This window comes from Ambystoma mexicanum, chromosome 9, assembly GCF_040938575.1.
Source record: "Ambystoma mexicanum isolate Mex_15411 chromosome 9, UKY_AmexF1_1, whole genome shotgun sequence".
NCBI lineage: Eukaryota > Metazoa > Chordata > Amphibia > Caudata > Ambystomatidae > Ambystoma > Ambystoma mexicanum.
The window spans coordinates 333,499,180-333,519,138 of NC_090931.1; the positions used below are offsets into that span (position 1 = coordinate 333,499,180).

Sequence of the window (19,959 nt, forward strand, 5' to 3'; positions counted from 1 at the left end):
GAAGGTGAGGAGAAAGGGGTAATCCTGGAAAGGAAACAGCCTGAAATGTGAAAGAGGAATTGTTTGGCGAAAGGAGAAAGTTAGCCATGGAAGGGAAAAGCACACAAGAAAAACTGATAAGTAATATGACAGACAGGGGAGCGAGAGAGAGGGGGGAGAGCGGAAAGAGGGGGGAGAGAGGGAGCGAGGGAGAGAGAGAGATAATTTAAGTCAGGGGCTTTTAGGAGAGATTGTCAAAACAGAAATAGTAGGAACCTATGGGTCCAGAGCCAGTATGGCGAGGCAGCAAGGGACAGACAGGGGAAAGGAGAGGAATAGAACCGTACTCATCTCGACAGGATTATGTGCTCTGGCACAGGAATTCTGATGGTACCCTCATTGGCAATGGGGCATCACCAACCATTCTATCTCGTTGCACAGTATTTAAACATCTTTTTTACTTGCAATGTTCTACTGGATGCATACTTGTTTCCAAAGGCACGGAGGAAAATGAATTCTCCTGGGTACTGTAACAGATCCTGAAGTGCTGGATTATGTCATCAGCTTCCCTTCAGACCAACTGGTAAACCCATGGCCTTTTGATCTACGCATTGTTTCTATCAATTACTAACAATTCCTTGAGAGGTTAACTCAGAGTTGCCATTTTAAGGGGAGGCTTTCTTTCTGCACTAGCTTGCACATTGACTGAGGCGCTTTTCGTAATTCGTATAATTTGAGTGATATAACCCAAGAATTAAGCAATAATGCTGCCTTCCAAGGACATTAACAGGTAGCAATAGCCCTTGGACCAGGTTAACAGGCCCAAGCAAAGCAAGAGCCTTTTACAAGGGCCCAGGGACATTACTATCTGGTAATGGCTCAAGGAGGGGGCATTATTGCTTTCAGTGCCTGTCATCCAAAAAGGGTAGTTTATCTGATTAAAACAAGGAAGACAAAGGACAACCATTGGAATGTTGGGACAAAAGAGTTGCACCAGCCGTTACAGCCCTCTGTCACTCTGCTGTCTGCAATGGAACTGCCGAAATTCCAATGCTCTATAACAACCTCGCCCAAGGGCAATACCAGGTGTTATAGGCTGTGAGCACTGCTTTAAAGACCTGAGCACAACAAGGGTGTTTAACAAGGTTTACGGGTCCAAAACGCCCAGTTGGATTTGATCGCAAAGTACATAAAGAGTGGAGACAAGTAAGACCTTTATAGACCAATAAAGCAGGCAGATCAGTATCAATTTCTTGGTAAAAATAATGCCTAGACCATGTTTGGTATTAACAGTAACGTGTGCAGGCAGTGGCATGTTGTACATTTTTTTTATCTGCCTTGGCAGCCATGGTGAGTTGGCTGTGAGTACGTTGGCAGGGTCAGTCGCCAGTACAGAAATCGGCCTGGGTGGTCTTGAGGAGTTGGCTTAGGATGCGTGTCGTCTTGCCGATACTCACGGAATGTTGCATTCCAAATAATCTGTACACTCTATCAGTTCTCATAGTCTGCAGATTGTCCAATGAGAATCCCAGATGAACATTCCAAGTGTTATAATTAAGCAATAATCCAGCGTTCTGCAGGCTTCAGCGGCCAGTCACGTCCCGGGCCTAAGTTATAGGCCCTAGCGAAGCAAGGGACTTAATGCTGGGCCCAGTGCCATTACCGGCCGGTTAAGCCCGCAGAATGCAAGATTATTGCTATTAGCACCCTAAGGCAACTATTGAGTTGCTAATAGCAATTTATAAAAAAAGGCACGCTGCTTCATTCCCAGCAGTGGCCGGGGAGAGTCAGGGTTGCCATGGAAATGGAATGGGGGCTCCGCTAAGAGCCCCTCTTCCATTTTCATGGCAAAGACCAGAAAGTTAGGCAGGCGGACAATGTGGCCCGAGCAGAGGCTGGATTTGGGGGTGGGCGGAAGGGGATAAGGGGAAGAGGGGAAAACGGCACCAGGCGCAGCAACCACTCTGGTTGTTCCAAACCCAGGCTTGCATCGAAAGATTCAGCCTGGGTTTGGTGCAACCTGATTGGCTGCCGCAACCACTGAGCATAGTAATAATAATATGTTTTCTTATATAGTAGTTCAACTCACAAACTTCACGTTTCTAAGTGCTGTAACAATATGTGTTGTTTTTACCCAATTTAATGGCACCTGATACATTGGGCCTCCTTACTAGTTTGCACTTTTACTGTGTACCGGGCCAACTTGTAATGAGGCCCATTGTCTTGAAAAGATGAAGGGCTGAGATGGCCCTGCCACCGCTTTAGAACTATGTCTGAGGGGAGCACATCAAGTGGGTGACATGAGGCCAGCTGGCACATTATCCTTTTGGCCATCCCACCAACCCCGCCCGTGGCTAAGCAGAATATACTATTTGGCACATTTGCAATTCAAGGGACAGAGTTTGAAGAATAAACAGTCTAGGGGCAGCATGAGAGTAAACACATTCCCAACATTATCCCTTTGGGTGCCCTTGGGACTCCAGAATAACTAGTCCTCTCAGCCCTTAGGAGGCATATGAATGCCCAAAATGGGAGGGGTGCAGTGGGGTAGGGGGGGGGCTGTGTAATTCCCTGGGGAGCAGAGGGCGAACAGCTTAAAGTTTAATCGAACCCATGAACCCCACGTTTCGCATAATCAGGATCATTTGCCCTTGTACGTCAGTGCTCAGTATTAATTCGAACTCCTTCAGTGTAGCAAAGCAAGTGTTGCAGTTACCTTCTGTATGGAGATCGTTTGCCCATTCACCCAAGGGTAAAACCTGCCTGTATTTACTGACAATTATTCTTTTTTTTTTGCAGAATTAGAAAACCTGAAACATTTCTTTTGCCAAAGGACAACTCAAAAAACAGTGCAGCAGGTAAGAACTGAGTTCCGACCCACATTGGTAACGTGACAGAGACATGTGGGGCCTGATTCAGAGAACGTTTTCCTATGGCATTGGGCCGTTATAAAACACTTCCATGAACAGGCCCTAGATATTTTCGGTAATGAAACGCGCATTCAAGATTTTTTTGTAAAATGGAGATGTCTGATCAAATGCAGAGCTTATTTGGGTGTGGTGACAGAATAAGTATAATAATAATATTAATTATTATTGTTTATTTTTATACTGCGCCAGTTCAGCACCTTGGTCTCAAAGCGTGTAAACCTTGTCTGAGTTAAGCAGCATTCTGCTGGAAATCATTGATGGGAAAATGAGTGTGTAATGAAGAGAAGAGTGTACTTTGGCTGTAAAAGGTGTTTTATTAATTAATTAAAAATGTGTACATGAATGATAGAAGAAAAGCAACAGGGTATGGTAAGGTGTATATGTAAGGTTTGGATGAGCGAGGGGCTTGAGATGGGCTCGGGCAATCCTATGTATTTTGTGGGCAACTTTTTCTTTCTAGGTAAAGTCAATCTAAGTTGGCTGCCCAAAGGCCTGGGGGTACCAGAGTACCAAGAGTACGTGTTGCATATGTAGAGATCCTTGAAGTAAGTAGAGTAAAGAAAAAAAACAAGAAGGATAGATTGGAGAATGTCAACGACGTGGAGATAGTTCAGGAGTTGTGTACATAGTTTAGAATGCCGCTGGCGGGAGGATCCAGCACAGTTCTGTCTTCCAAGAAGGCCTAAAGGAAGTATCTACAACACATCCAGAACATGGTCATTTTTTGCTCCTATTCTGTGCGAAATGTACACGATTTGAAGTGAAGGATAGACAGAGAGCACAAGGTATGCACATGAAAAGATTTAATAGCACGAATGATCGCAAAGTAACATTTCATCATTCCCCTATAAGAGAAAATTTCTCGAGCATTGGAAGGGCAAAGCCAGTAAAAGGTTTGAATGATCTAAAACTGTAATAGTACTGCAGATAGTGAAACAATTACGCCTTTCATGATAGAAACATGAATTCTGCCACACTTTTCGATGACACCCTAATTAACATTTTTGGCTATGAGGCCATCTCAGATTTGGCATGTAACAAAGTTGACAGCCCTTTTTAAAAAATGGCAAATAGTTGCCATTTAGGAATCTTACTTTTTGTAGATATTCATTGTTCAATCATTTACCTGTGGTCATGCGATACATATTGTGCACTTTAGAAGTATAAATTACGCTTAAAAGTAAATAATAATGGCTTTTTGTTCATAATTTATAGCAGAATATATGCATGCATTGATTTAGTCAGGGGAAGAAAAACAAAAGCATTAACAATTATTGATTGAAGTTTATAAAATGCAAATACAGTGGGGCTCAGTGGGGCAGTAAATCGGCCAGAATACCGGCAAATGGATTTACTCACACCGCCACTTGGGCAGGTGGTATTACCACTGGAGGTATTACCTGTGGCAGTAATGCCGCCTGATTACAAGTGGCGGTATTCCAGTGTTAATCCCCATTTAATGGACCATTGGGTATTTTTGCCGGTGTTACCTCCGCCAGTAGTACAGGCGAGTTAAAACTCCTCCACTTTACCTAAAATAATTGCCAGTATTATCATCCGGTAATACCGGCAAACTTGTAGTTTTCGGTGTGGGAAAAATGGAAGTAAACAGTATTACCTCCACTTTTTTCCCACACCACCAAACTCGTAATGAGCCTCAGTTTCTTATATTGCTGATTTTTATGTTATTGTTCATTATTGAATGAATATTGATACTATTCCTCGAACAGATTATTGGTAATAACCCCGCCGTTATTTCAGTCGGTACAAAGAGCACTACAAGTAAAAAGAGCAGTACATTATAGGAAAGCCTCCCTACACTTCGTAAGAGTTCCCTGCAAGCTTGCAAAGCCTCTGGTAGGGTTGTCCAGGATATTTCCCATAAACCTTCATCCTTCTTCTTCCACCCCCCAAGTGACCATTGTTTGGGCCCAGCAGTAACCAGCCTGGTAGACAGCTCTTTTTGAATGCTGAATGAGCTCATCTTGCGTGGGTGGTAGATTGTCAATTGAGTAAAGAGGTGATTTCTTGCCTCATTAACATGTTCGTCGCTGCTAGTACGGTCATATAAGCAAAACGAAATCTCTCCAATGGCTTTAGCATTGCTTCTACTGCCTGCTGACTAGGCCTGTCGGCCAAGCCACACAAAGCTGAGGTGATATCTCCGTATGCTTTCCAGGTGTCCCATGCAGTCCTCTTGCCTCTTCCTCCAAAAAAGGACACAGTATCACACCCTGTTATTGCGTGAAACACTGGTAAGGTAGTACAATGATCAGTCCGCAAAGCTCTTGCTAACTCATGAGCGGCAAAAGTACTGGTAGTTCTTCCCAACTTCAAATGCAACCCATAGTTCCTCAATGTTCAGACTTTGTGCCGATGTGATAGCAACTCTATCTTTAAACCTCCTAAAACCAGGAACTAGTTTGACAAGTACAATTTAAATCCGAAGTTGAAAAATATCGTTGTTACCTCTTTTTCCTCAGGAATTGTAGTAGTCAGCTAGTTCAGCTCTCTCTCTGTTGTACAGTGTGGGTTATTATGGAATCTAATCTAACTACGTCAAAGGGATACAGGCCAGGTATTAACATGAATAGTATGTTACTGTTCTGACTTGAGTGTCGTGTAGACCGATGAGACCTCCGTCCCCAAGTGACGCACAGGGTAACAAATAGAAACCCGCTGTGCGACCCTTGAGGCCACAGGTGAGAGATGTCTTCCCAGATCCACGGAGCCTCTGGAACACCGATGCTGCTGTCAAGAAGGAAGGAGGTTAAGCACCAGGCAATCACAATACAGCAGGTAAACAAAAGAATCTAAAGTGTCTTACCTATCTGGTGTAAGGGAGACCCAGGTAACCTAGTAGGGAGGTTCGAGGCTCAACAAGATACAGCGGTCCCTGGAGTGGTAGAACCGCAGGTAACCGTGGATACGGGTAGGCCACCTGTAAGATAGGGCTTGACTTGGGCGTAGGAGTACAGCAAGATACTCAGGGATGATCCAAAGACAAGTCGATGTGCAGTCCAAAAAATCCGGCAACAGGTAAACAGTTCCAAGTAAAGGTACAAAGGGGTGTCCAAGAGAGTCCAAGATAGAGTTCCGTGGTCGAGGTAGCAAGGAGCAAGTAGTAACGCCAAACAGGGTCCGAAGCCAGCTGAGAAGCAATGATCGTCCTGCCTCTCAGTACTTTATACTGTGTCCCCCTGGGTCATGTGACGTCTCTGGGTCATGTGACGTCCACCAAGATCACGTGAGGAACGCCACACCGTATCACATGATCGACGTGATGACGTAACGCCGCCCCTTCTGCGATGTACTCTCCAAGGCAGTTGCCAATGCAGGAAAGGTTGTAATCGAGCCCGTACACCAAAGGAGGTACGGTGTTTTCGGTTCTGTGGGTTCACCGAATCCCTTGAGCCTCGAAGCTGGGGTGGAGAAGTTGGGGGAATGTGAGCAGTGTTCTGATGTGGGGAGGCCTGATGTGCCGAGGATCGCCTAACATAGCCCCTCCCCAACGGCCCACGACTCCGTGGGCAAGATGGATGGTCTAAATGAAAACGGGCTACCAAGCGAGGGGCGTTCAGGTCAGAGGCGGAAACCCAAGAACGTTCCTCCGGGCCGTAACCCTTCCAATCCACCAGATACTGGATCCCACCCCTAAACCTTCTGGAGCCCAAAATGGCCGACACCTCGAAAACATCAGGAGAGGTCAAGGACACCGGCGCAACAGGGGTACGAAGACGGACATAGTCGGGACAAGGTTTGAGGAGGGAGACATGAAACACAGGATGGATGCGCCAAGAGCTGGGAAGCACTAGACGGAAAGCCACCGGATTCACAACCTTGGATATCACATAAGGACCGACAAAGCGAGGTAGCAACTTCCGACAACCCACTAGGCGAAGATGACGTGAAGACAACCAGACCCTGGAACCCACCACCAAAGGGGGAGCAGCCCGACGTTTGCCATCCACACGGGCCTTCATAGCAGCCTTAGCTTCAGTGAGATGAACTACTGTACTAGCGTGTAAGGCAGAAAGATCCCTAAGACATGTCGTGGCCGCAGGGTTCGCAGAACCAGAAGCATCAGGGACCGGCAAGACCTTAGGATGCTGGCCATAGAGGGCGTAAAAAGGAGAATAACCAGTGGCTGAATGAGCCGCATTATTATATGCGAACTCTGCAAGCCGTAAAGCGGCCAACCAAGAGGTCTGATGTTGCAATATAAGGCAACGAAGGTATTGTTCCATAGATTGATTCGTCCTTTCGGTCTGTCCATCGGTCTCAGGATGATAGGCCGAAGAATACCTGGTATCAATGCCCAATAGCTTCGTCAGGGATCTCCAAAACCGAGAGGTGAACTGTGACCCTCGATCAGATATAATGACCGAAGGAAGGCCGAATAGCATAAACACATGTTCAAAAAACAACTCCGCTAATACAGGAGCCGAAGGGATACCTTTGCAAGGAACAAAACGGGCCATTTTAGTGAACGTGTCCACCACCACCCAGATGGAGTCAAAGCCCTTCGACTTGGGGAGATCAGTAACGAAATCCATCGTCAACGTATGCCAGGGCCTGGGAGGTACCGGAAGCGGAAGCAACAACCCAATCGGTCGACCCCTTTGATGTTTAGCCTGAGCACATACTGCGCATGATCTAACATAACATTCTACATCGCGCCTCATAGAAGGCCACCAACACCAGCGCTTGAGAAGATCTAGAGTGCGCTCTTGTCCGGGGTGAGCGTTAAAGGGAGCGTCATGAGACCACTCAAGGGCCAGATTACGTGTGTCAGGTGTGGGAAGGAACAGGCGTTCATGTACGAACGGCAGTCCATCAGAATACACTGGGTCCCATTCTCGCAACTGATCAGAATGATTACTAGTCCAGGATCGAACCGAGTCTATCAGTGACAATGAGGGAGTACATAGACAAATCACATGAGTCTTTCCGAGAACAGTGTCAGGGAATGTAGGCAATTGGACCCCCCCCGGGGAACGTGACAAGGCATCCGCCTTCCCATGTGCCGTTCCAGGACGGTGCATAATACGGAAGTCAAAAGAGGAAAAGAAAAGATGCCATCGGACCTGTCTGCTATTTATGCATTTCAAAGAGGCCAAATCCTGTAGATTCCGATGATCGGAGTATACTGTGATGGGATGTTTAGCCCCCAGAAGATGATGACGCCAAACACGGAACACGTCCATGACAGCCAAGAGTTCTTTCTCCGTAACGGTATAATGAGACTCATTACTGGAAAACTTACGGGAGTGGTATGCCACTGGATGTAATTTGCCTGTATTAGGACATGATTGTGACAGTACCGCCCCGAGGGCAAAGGAAGAGGCATCTGCCTCGACTATGAACGGAAGATCAGGATTGGGATGTTGGAGTACCGGTGCGGTTGTAAAGGCGGTTTTCAAAGTATCAAAAGCCTCCTGCTGTTCTCTCTGCCACTGATATGGTACCCGAGGACTAGTCAGGGCCGTGAGTGGGGCTACAATCGTAGAAAAGGAAGAAATGAAACGCCTATAAAAGTTGGCGAATCCTAAAAAGGCCTGCAAGGACTTGAGTGTTTGAGGTACTGGCCAATCTAAGACTGCTTTGACCTTAGACTCGTTCATGGATAACGCCCCAGGGGTGATGTGAAAGCCCAAAAACTCAACAGAGGTCTTATGGAACTGACATTTCTCAGGTTTGGCAAATAAGGAATGTGTTCTTAAACGGGTTAATACTTCTCGGACGTGTTTTACATGGTCATCAAGATCACGAGAGAAGATCAGGATGTCGTCCAAATACACAACCATGTACACATCCAGAATATCCCTGAATATGTCATTCATGAATCGTTGGAACGTGGCCGGAGCGTTACATAAGCCAAAGGGCATGACAAGATATTCGTACAAGCCCTAACGAGTACAGAAAGCAGTTTTCCACTCGTCTCCCTCGCGAACGCGTACTAAATTGTATGCGCCGCGTAGATCGAGTTTGGTAAAAATGGAAGCATGTGTTAAATGATCTAAGAGTGGAGTAATTAACGGGATGGGATATCTATCCTTCTTGGTGATAGCGTTAAGACGCCGATAATCCACACAAGGACGGAGATCCCCCTCCTTCTTGGGTACAAAGAAGATAGGACTGGCCGCTGGTGAAGTGGAGGGGCGGATGTGTCCTAAACGCAGGGCGTTCTGTACATATTCTTTTAACACCAGTTCCTCCGAAGGAGACAAAGAGTAGATCCTGCCCGAAGGAACTGTGGAATCGGGAAGTAATTCGATTGGGCAGTCATATGTTCTATGTGGAGGAAGTACCTCAGACGAGCCTCGATCGAAAACTGATTCGAAAGCCCGATATTCGGGCGGAATCCCAGACATCAACCCCCCAACAGTATGGGACTGTATGACTTCTGAATCGTCAGCGGTCAGTGTGAGTTGTGCTAAGGCTCCCAAGAACCGAGAGGGCGTGTCAGGGACTTGATGGACCGGGAGACAATAATTCTGACAAATCTCGGACTCAAAGAGTACAGTGCCTGCTTGCCAATTGATCAGGGGATTATGTTCACGTAACCAGGGAATTCCTAATATGATACCGAATTGAGGTGCGGTGATCAGATCAAAACTTAAGGTTTCTGTGTGTATGTCTTGGATGTTCAACAAGAGGGGTGCAGTTTGTTGTCTAACAGGACCAGAAACCAATGCGGAGCCGTCTACGGCTTGGACAAGTTCCGGTCGTGATTTTACCACTAAGGGTAGATTGAGGGTATGGGCCAAATCAATATCTATGTAATTACCGGTGGCACCGGAATCGATAATGATATCGACTGCATGAAGAAGGCCAGTAGAGGGACATAGAGTAGCCTTTACGGAGATGGGTTGAACACGAGCAAAGGCAAGAGGGATACCCGGAGAAGATGAAGGGACACTCGACCTGTTCTCCGGTTCTAAGGTCGAGCCACCCGAAAAACCTGACTCTTCTTGGGACGTCGAGGACACTCTTTCACGAAATGTCCAATGGTGCCACAATAAAAGCATGCATTATCTACCCTTCTACGTTCCCTCTCAGATGTTGTAATAGGACTGCGTAATCCTCCCACTTGCATAGGTTCTTCAGTACTGGAAGCGGGAGTACTAACAAGAGTAGGAGAGGAAGAGGCCCCCAATTCAGCTCTACGCTCCGATCGTCGTGCATCTACCTGCAGGACGAGATCAACCAATTCCTGATACTGAGTAGGCATAGAAGGGATCACTGCTAGAGCGTCTTTCATGGTGTTACTTAACCCCCTATAAAAGATCACCGCCCGCTTGTTTTCTGGCCATGACGTTTCCGCAACTAGCTGATTGAACCGGGTGATGTAATCTATCAGAGTCCTTTTGCCCTGAGTCAATTCCAACAACTCCAAATCCCTAGACTGTGCCTTGTGTCGGGTATCGAATACTCGGGACATTTCTAGGATCAACAAATCAAAATCATAAAGAACTGGACTATTGTTCTCTAACAGGGGATTAGCCCAAGCGGCAGCTGTTCCAGCTAAATGGGAAAGGGCGAAGGCGGCCTTAGCAGTGGACGTGGGAAAAGCCAAAGGCCTGCATAAGAAATGTAACTTGCACTGGTTAACAAAGGTTCTGAATCTCTTGGGATCGCCCTGGTAGCGTTCAGGAGCAGCCAGGGGGGAAGGAGTTGGGAGGATTATTGGAGTCGGGACTGTAGAAGCAGCCAAGGGAGGGGGTGTAGTGGAGGAGCTGCCATCTCCAAACTCAGGGTCTGCAGGAAGGGAGTGTTGAATGCTCTGTATGGTGTCCAACCTTTGATGGATCACCGTGTTCGCAGCGGCCATATCTGCCCTTAATATTGTAATTGCCTGAACTAAAGCAGTTATGGGTTCGTCCGTGGATCCCTGCATCGTCTAACACGACTATACGGCTTCTCAGTCTGTTCTGACTTGAGTGTCGTGTAGACCGATGAGACCTCCGTCCCCAAGTGACGCACAGGGTAACAAATAGAAACCCGCTGTGCGACCCTTGAGGCCACAGGTGAGAGATGTCTTCCCAGATCCACGGAGCCTCTGGAACACCGATGCTGCTGTCAAGAAGGAAGGAGGTTAAGCACCAGGCAATCACAATACAGCAGGTAAACAAAAGAATCTAAAGTGTCTTACCTATCTGGTGTAAGGGAGACCCAGGTAACCTAGTAGGGAGGTTCGAGGCTCAACAAGATACAGCGGTCCCTGGAGTGGTAGAACCGCAGGTAACCGTGGATACGGGTAGGCCACCTGTAAGATAGGGCTTGACTTGGGCGTAGGAGTACAGCAAGATACTCAGGGATGATCCAAAGACAAGTCGATGTGCAGTCCAAAAAATCCGGCAACAGGTAAACAGTTCCAAGTAAAGGTACAAAGGGGTGTCCAAGAGAGTCCAAGATAGAGTTCCGTGGTCGAGGTAGCAAGGAGCAAGTAGTAACGCCAAACAGGGTCCGAAGCCAGCTGAGAAGCAATGATCGTCCTGCCTCTCAGTACTTTATACTGTGTCCCCCTGGGTCATGTGACGTCTCTGGGTCATGTGACGTCCACCAAGATCACGTGAGGAACGCCACACCGTATCACATGATCGACGTGATGACGTAACGCCGCCCCTTCTGCGATGTACTCTCCAAGGCAGTTGCCAATGCAGGAAAGGTTGTAATCGAGCCCGTACACCAAAGGAGGTACGGTGTTTTCGGTTCTGTGGGTTCACCGAATCCCTTGAGCCTCGAAGCTGGGGTGGAGAAGTTGGGGGAATGTGAGCAGTGTTCTGATGTGGGGAGGCCTGATGTGCCGAGGATCGCCTAACAGTTACATTTGTTAAAAAATCAATAAGCAATGGTTCTTAAACACCAGCTTCTCTGTATAGCCTCCCTCATTTACAGAAAAAAGATTTGTTTCCCTTTTATCCCCTGTGCTTTCACATTTTCATGATCGTATTTACTTCTCAAGTGAGAGTCTGTTAAAGATAAAAATGATATGGCAATCATGTAAATGCTAAGAAAATGATTGAATTAAAAAATTCTCGCAAAAAAAGGTTTGGGCGATTACCTGTATTTCATGGGATGGTTCCCAGCAAACGGTCTGTGCTTAATGGTGTCATATTGGTTCCTTTTATAAAATCGCGGCAAGCGTCATCATTTTCATGCGGTTACTATAACAACTTCTATTTTACTCGTTACACGAGTTCTGCGGGGCCATATTACATTTGAATTTTTCTCCTGTGTTAGAAGCAACCATGCTCACATTTTTATTTTACTGTTGTGTAAACTCATTGTGGATGCGATCGTGTGTGTTGCTTAGTGAATTAGTCACTCCAGTAGGTACGCACTGTTGTCCTGACAATAGTTAAACATGCCTAGTGGCTGATTGGGAGCGCATCTCTGTTTCTGTCTTCTACGGTGAGACTGACGTGGATACGTTCCTTAATGTTGTCATGACATGGCGTGAATGTGGGTGTGCGTGTAACCATTTTAACTACATGTCCTTTTCGACAGGCTTGTATTCATTGGTATATGTAGCAACTTGTATGCCGGTGCTGTAGTGCTGCATTTCTTACAAAGGCCAAATTGGTGGGGTCTGATATGGATAAATTGGGAGAGTCCAAATGTACCTGATTTCATCTTGCACTTTGTGTGGAGACATGTACATCCTTTTCCTAATACTATTGTCATGCATATCTTTCTAAAACCAAATTGGAGAGATCTGGTGTGAATACCATATTTCATTGTGCTGGATGTCTAGACACCTTGACATCCTTGCCTTGAGTTAAACCCTTCTGCAGTCTCCTCCTCCCCTGTTCCGTGCCAGGCCCTCTGCAATGCACTGGCCACGAACTTCAACACTAAAACTCTGGACATCCTGAACACCCTTGCTACGCTCTCCCCCAACCCCTCTCTCACTCCCTTGCCTCCTTTGGCCTCCCACCGTCCTTCTTCCTCTCTCTCCTCCTTCTCCCTGTCACAACAGACGAAGTCACAAAGAGTTGTCCGCTCAATGAAGGTCTCATCCAAACAGAACAAAGTAAGCACTCATGTAGATCTGCACCAGTTGAGTTATAAATCAGAAAATGTTTAATGTGAAAATTGTCCCCACCTACAAGCCAGCGCGAGGAATAGTAACGTTGAGCAGAGGGATTTAACCCTTGAAAATTGACACAAGAATTAATCTTAAGAAAAGAATACTGATATGATACATGCCCTGATTTGATAAAGGCGTAAGCCGAAACACGCGTCATCACCAAGGGCGCACTGGGACAATATTCACATTGAACCTTTTCTGATTCATAACTCAACTGGCGCAGATCTATCTGAGTGCTTACTTTGCTCTGATAACTTGGTGGTTGATGGCCTTTACCACCTCACTCACCCAAGACGCGACAGTTTGGATTTAAGTTTGTAATCAGTCTTGTAATATCAGACCTAACTATACTGTACGGTAACTGAGTAGGTGTTGCCGATTAGACCAGTCTACAAAAAAAGCCAAAACTTAGTTTCTTACTCTCATCCAAACAGGTTTCCCCTTGCGCCTCCAGAACCACAAAGGACAACATTGGCTCTCTTGCCCCTGCACTTGCTGACTTCTGCAACCACTCTTTTGCTACTGGATCTTTCCCCTCCTCCCTCAAGCACTCCCTTGTGCGTCCCCTCCTGATGAAACCTTCAGCAGACCCTACCTCTCCAGCCAAATACTGCCCTATTTCTATCACCCCCTTCCTCGGGAAACTGCTGGAGAAGCTGGCCTTTCCCCCAACCTACCTCACATGCTGAACTTGTTGGTGGTCTCCATGACCATCAATCTGGATTCCGAGCATCCAGAGGCATTGAAACTGCTCTTCTGAACACTGGTGAAGAACTGCTTGCATCTCTGGATGCTAACTCTCCAGCTGTCCTCATTCTAATCGATCTCTCGCCTGCCTTTGACACCATCAACCACTCCATCCTCATAAAACGTCTCCATGATACCCTGGGCATCTCGGAGCGGGCACTGGACTGGCTGACCTCCTTCCAAACTGACCATTTGTCCCAGGTCATTCTGGGCAACTTCTCCTCAGCTACCTCTTTCTCCACCTGTGGTGCCCCCCAGGGCTCAACCCTCTCCCCCTGGCTCTTTAACACATACCTTGCTCAGCTTGCACTCCTCATTTCCTCCTTCTCCACCAACTTCCAGTGTTACACAGATGACACACACCTCTTCTTCAAACTTCCTGCTGACCCTCTTGCATCTTCCATCATCCCAAACTGCCTATCTGCCATCCAGTCCTGGTGCACTTCCAACGATCTCTGCCTCAGTGCCAGCAAAGACTGAGATCCTTCCTATTGGGACCCCAGCTCCCTCTTTCTTCACCTGACTCAGGCGATCCTCTGTGGGCTCACCCCCTTCATCTGAAGCCAGAAACCTTGGAGTCATCTTCCAAGGACATTGCCATTAAGTCCCACTTTCAACTCTTCCTTCTGAAATGAATTCTCAATTTTCTCACTTTCCCCCAGAAGCTCAATGTTACCCGAGCCCTGGTCCTCTCTAGAGCTGACTATTGCAATAGTCTTCTCCTGAATTTTCCCTCTTCCACTCTACGACCCCTCCAGCTTATCCAGAATAGGGCAGCAAGACTTATCCTTGGTCTCAAATCCAGGGACTGCATCTCTGCTGCCCTAGCAACTCTTCATTGGCTCTCGGTTGCTGCACGGATTAAATTCAAATCCCTCTGCATCATTCACAAGACTGTCTGGGGTCTGGGACCACGCTATCTGCAACTTTCTCTTACTAAATACTCTCCTTCTAGACCTCTTTGTTCCTCTGGCACCAACTCTCTGTGTGTAAAGTGTTTTGCTAAACAGAGGGCCAGAGTCTGATCTCTTTCTTCAGCGGGCTCCCTTTTGTTGAACAGCCTCCCGCTTCCTCTTCGTCTTGAGCAGGACCTCATAATTCCAGAAGCTCCTTAAGACTTTCCTCTTCACCAGTGGTTGAAGTGTACGAAAAGAAGTAGTAGGACTATGTGCCCTACTGGCATGCACCCGTTCCCTACAGAGCCCATCGCCACACACCCTCCCATGCACAATACAAACCCCCAAACACATGCACCTGTTGTTTAAGGGAACATTCAGTGCAATGTACTGAAAGTGCAAGTTTCAACTTCTTCCTACACTTTTATTTTAAAAAGAAACCATTCCGGAATGGTTTCTTTTTAACATAAAAGTATAGGCACAGTAAAACGTAATGAAACAAAGTAGAGGAACAGAGCTCCCGTCCACTTCGACCACTGCTCTTCACCTCCTCCTTCCCTCCTCTTCTAATCTCACAGTGTGATTGGTGACCAGGGCAATTATGTGTCCTTCGGGGTCTTGGCCTTCAACACCCTAAGCCTCATAGTCTGCCTACTCACAGCACTTGCCTCTGCACCCAACTCCCTTCATCCTGTAGGCTTCCACTCACCTATCTAATGCGGCTCCACGCCTCATAGCAATTACTATACTAGGCACTTACATCTGCTGCTCACCCACGAACGTGGACACTCCAGCACCTACCCCCACTCCTCTCGTCTACCTGCACTTGCATGTTCTAAATACTCACATGGCATAGTAGGTTTGTCTTTATCCTCCACTGTATTTATTGTTTCAATCCCATGATCCCTCCCTGGGGGCGCTTTGAAACAGAATTGACTTGCTGTATAAGTGCCTAACAAATGCACAATAAATAAGTCCATGTGTAGTAGATCTCAGTTTGCAAATGAATCTTGCTTCTAGTCTACGAAAGTCCTGTTTTCTGTCTCTAACTCGTGCCAATGTTTTGGTTTGGGTTATTGCCAAATATCTCAGCCCCTGCTTGTCATCTTGACCATGCTCTTCTAGCCAATGTTGTGCCAGCAGTGATCTTTGTCTTTGTTGCTGATGGGGTTGAGATGTTCTCTTATTCGAAATCGTACTTCACGTATAGTGGATCCAACACAGATTTTGTCACATAAAGTAAATAAACACCACATATTTGCATATTTGTTCAGAACATCACCACATAATGGGATATTTGTTCTGAAAATCTTTGATATGAATATTGATTCCTGCTGTGGTAAACGTATTTGTTTTGTTCGAATCGTATTCCCACAGCGAGCAGAAGCCACAGTTATAAAAGCCTTGAATCTTTTGTGCCTGAGTCAGCCAGTACTCTACCGGCTTGATAGGGTTCATGTGACTGGGGCAGTCTGTTTTGTAAGGTCGGAGCTTTACTGTATGTTATTGTCGGCTTTTTGCTAATGCATTGCCTGATACAGTCATCCATTAATAGCAGGTGCCAGTGCTTATTTAAGACTTTATATACGCTTCTACGCTTTTGGCTATAATATGTGATGAATCTCACTGTCTGTTCTTGTTGTTTCCTGTCCTTTGGCCTTGCATCTACTAATATGTCTTTTCACATTTTGGTGTTACATGTAGCAATTGCTTTGTTTATGCAATCAGCCTTGTAACCTCTTTTCTGGAATCTGTTTGTAACTACGTCTAATTCCTCTGAAAAGATATTCCCTTCACTACAATTTCGTTTTGCCCTTATATTTTCTCCTACTGGTATGTTTTTGACCACATGTCACTGATGATAGCTGTCATATAATACAGTGGAGTTGACCTCTTTAGATTTGTGGAAAGTCCTGGTGTGACCCTGATTATTCTTAATGTATATCTTTAAGTCTAGAAATGCAATATTTTGTTGATCTATTTATCCTACCAGGTCCTATGCAAATGTGTTAGCATTGATTTGTTGTGCGAACGCTATAAATTCTGCTCTTGTTTCTTTCCAGACTAGAAAGATGTCATCTATGTAGCGTAGGCAATTTGTTGAACAAATAGCGAATTTTGTGTTGTTGATCACATACATCTCTTCAAATTGTGCCATGACAAGATTTGCCAATGTAGGCGCGCAGCAAGCTTCCATCGTCACTCCTTTAGTTTGTCGGTAGAATTGTCCCTCAAAAGTAAAGATGTTGTTGTACATAGAAAAGGTCAAACATTCTTGAATGCACTCTAAGTTTTGATAATAGGAAGCGGACATATTCTTTGTATGATACTCAAATGATTGAACCGCCAATGTGTTTTCTATAGATGTATAAAGAGCTTTCACGTCAAAACCTGGTTGCCAGTCTAGTTTCTCCAATATCCAAATCAAATGTGTCGAGTCCCTTAAGTAAGATTTGAGATTAGTCACTATTGGTTGCAAATACTGGTCTATTCATTTTGAGAGATTTTCTGTGATCCAGCCAATCCTGCTTTGGTTTGGTCTTACATTTGGTTATTCCTCAAATGGTTTATGAATTTTTGGTAAAAAAATACCTTGAGGGTGTGACTGGGTTATCTTACCACAGGAATGGCCGGTCCGCATCTAATAAGATAGCTTAGTTGACTGCATTCATCCAAAATGTCTCTGACTAGGTTCCTGGGTAGAGTTACATACCATTGAGGTGTCTCTAGGTGTTTCAAATCCATTTTGACATAGTCCTATTAAGGATGACTATGTTGCCTCCCTTATCCGCTTCTTTCATTAGTATTGATTCATCTTTTGCATATCACATAAGTGGACAGGAATCCATCATGCATAGTGAGTATGCTCTAAGGAAAAGAACCAGGGAACAATCTAGCGCCTCTAAATAGAGATGGAAATCTCCATCTCATATCACTCTTATAAAAGTCACAAGAGTTCTAGTTTTAGAATGATGTACCAAAATCTAAATTGGGTGATGTGACTAATCACAGGAATTCATCCTTCCTCACTGGGAGAAACTCCCCCTGTGGAGACAAGGACTCCCATTCCTGTGAGCAACCCCCTAAAGACTCTCCTAAATTCACCTCTTCAACCATGCCCCACAAGGACTCTTCCAAAGAAGGAAATAATGGGTCTCATTATTAGGTCGGCGGTAACTCGCTGGTGCTAACAGCTGGTTGCTGCTGACCCCGAAACACAGTTTTTAGCGCCTGACTTCCCGTTGACACCTGGACATTACAAGTCCCAGCAGCACAGGGAATCAGGCGTCGGATTTGGTAAGTCCCCATTGCCATAGAGTACTATCGGACTCTATGGGGATGGGGACTCAGAAGCACCGGCACCGTTGGTAACAGTGCTGGTGCTTCCCGACAACACTGCCTACTGCGGACACTATGCCCAGCTGGGTCAGACCTGCCGGGTGCAACGGCCCCTGCAGGCGGGCTTGGAGTGTGGCGGCCCGGAAACAAGAGTGCCGGTAAGCTTACTGGCAACCTTGTTTCCGTACCGCCAGACCCGTAATGAGGCCCAATATGTGTTATTGTGAAACTGAAATTGTAAATACTCCTTTATTTTACTGCTTTATAATGTGCCGGGACCCGAAGGTATCAGGGCGCACATATACACATAAGGCAACAAAATTAGTGGACATGAACAGAGTAACAATCAATAAAAGAGGATTTACTCAAAGAGAAAGGTCTTCAGTGATGTTCTGATGTTTGGGTCTAACCGCAGGGGTAAAGGGAGCGAGGTGGAAAAGTACCTGCCGAGACCTTTGGTCCTCTTGAATGATGGGCAGTTGACCAGCATTAGGTTAGCTGATCGAAGTGACCGTGAAGGCTCATACCAGGACACCTATGATTTCATATAACTCATAAAGGATTTTATGTAGTATGGTAGCTGGTTTGAATTGATATCTGGCTCCTACAGGGAGCCAGTGTAAGCCTTGCAGATGGATTGAGATACAGCACTTTCTATGGATAATTTGTATGATCTGAATGGCATCATTCTGAACAGTGTGAAGCTTCTGTATGCTCCTCTTGTCAGCGCCCACCAAGAAAGCACTACAATAGTCTATTCTAGACAGGATAACTGGCCAGGCTATTGTAGCGCAATTATTTTCCAGAAGATAACAGTGAATGTTCCTAAGGAGTTTTAGGTAGTGGGCACAGTTTTTCAGCAACCTGGGCTGCATGTGACTCAGCACTCAAGGCGCAGTCAAGATGTACGCCAAGTGTTTTTATTTTGTCCTGCACTAGAATGTTACCTCCCTGGATGGAAAATGCCTGGTAATCAGGTCTAATTTTGCTCTTGCTTCGGGAGATACAAAGATTAGTAACTCTGTTTTACCCCCATTGAGGTACATCCATTTATCTGTCATCCATGAGTCCATCAGGTTGTATGTTTTGGAGGTTTATGGTTTCATCAGCGTGAACCCCAGAGATCTCTAGAACCAACTGGGTATCGTCTGCATAGTTGGTAAAAAAAACCACTCCTGAATCTTCTAGCAGGCTGCATAGGGCTCTAACATACAGGTTGAAAAGTACGGGGGACAAGCCTGCAGGTGGAAAGAGCGGGGACTGCTGATGCTTCTTCTCAGCAGACTCTTGATAGGACTTTATTCTACTGAGACTAAAATGATGAATAACGAAGATAAAGGGCTTCAAGAAGCCACACAAGAGAACAGGATAGGATATGCTAAGCCGAGGAAGGCCCGTGGCTACATGACCTCTGCAAGGGGAGAAGACTGGAAACTCTGGAGATCCTGGGAGTTTCATACAGGTTACCAAGCCGGAGTTGAGGAAGCAGACACACAGCGTCTTAAGTATTGGAGGGAGAGCAAAGTAGTAAGCGGTGGCGTTGCCACATCGAGCCAGTAGTAGACCAGAGGTACTTTCAAGCACGCTGATACCGCTACACAGGTGAGACTGCGAAGCACACCAGGCATAGAGATACCGAGCACCTGTCAGATAGACAGGACTTAGAAGGAGAGGACGCAAGAGAAAAATGCTGTGGAGTGAAGAAGAAACTTGAACGAAACAGAAACCCGTTGGCGTTATGCCCCAGACAAGTAGGTAAAGGGAAAAGCAGGAGAGTCAGGGAGGAGACAGTAAATCATTATATGGACATTCATATCGTCCCAGTCAATACGAGGAGAATATACCAGTAAGAAGGAGAGAAGTGAAGGAAAACCATTATGTGAACATTCATACTCAGGCCAGTCGATAAAACGGGAATCCACCAGTAAGAGGAATTAATGAAAATAATGATAAAAGTATTCTGATTCAAACA

The 19,959-nt window shown here is 45.9% G+C and overlaps 1 protein-coding gene across 1 annotated transcript in view; it reads left to right on the forward strand.

The window, feature by feature from the left end:
- Positions 1-19,959, forward strand: part of NCF1 (neutrophil cytosolic factor 1) — a 184,807-nt gene that overhangs the window by 99,276 nt on the left and 65,572 nt on the right. Inside the window, exon 5 of the mRNA XM_069614750.1 lies at positions 2,779-2,837. Within this exon, the coding sequence (XP_069470851.1) occupies positions 2,779-2,837 (59 nt within the window). The remainder of the gene's footprint in view (positions 1-2,778; positions 2,838-19,959) is intronic.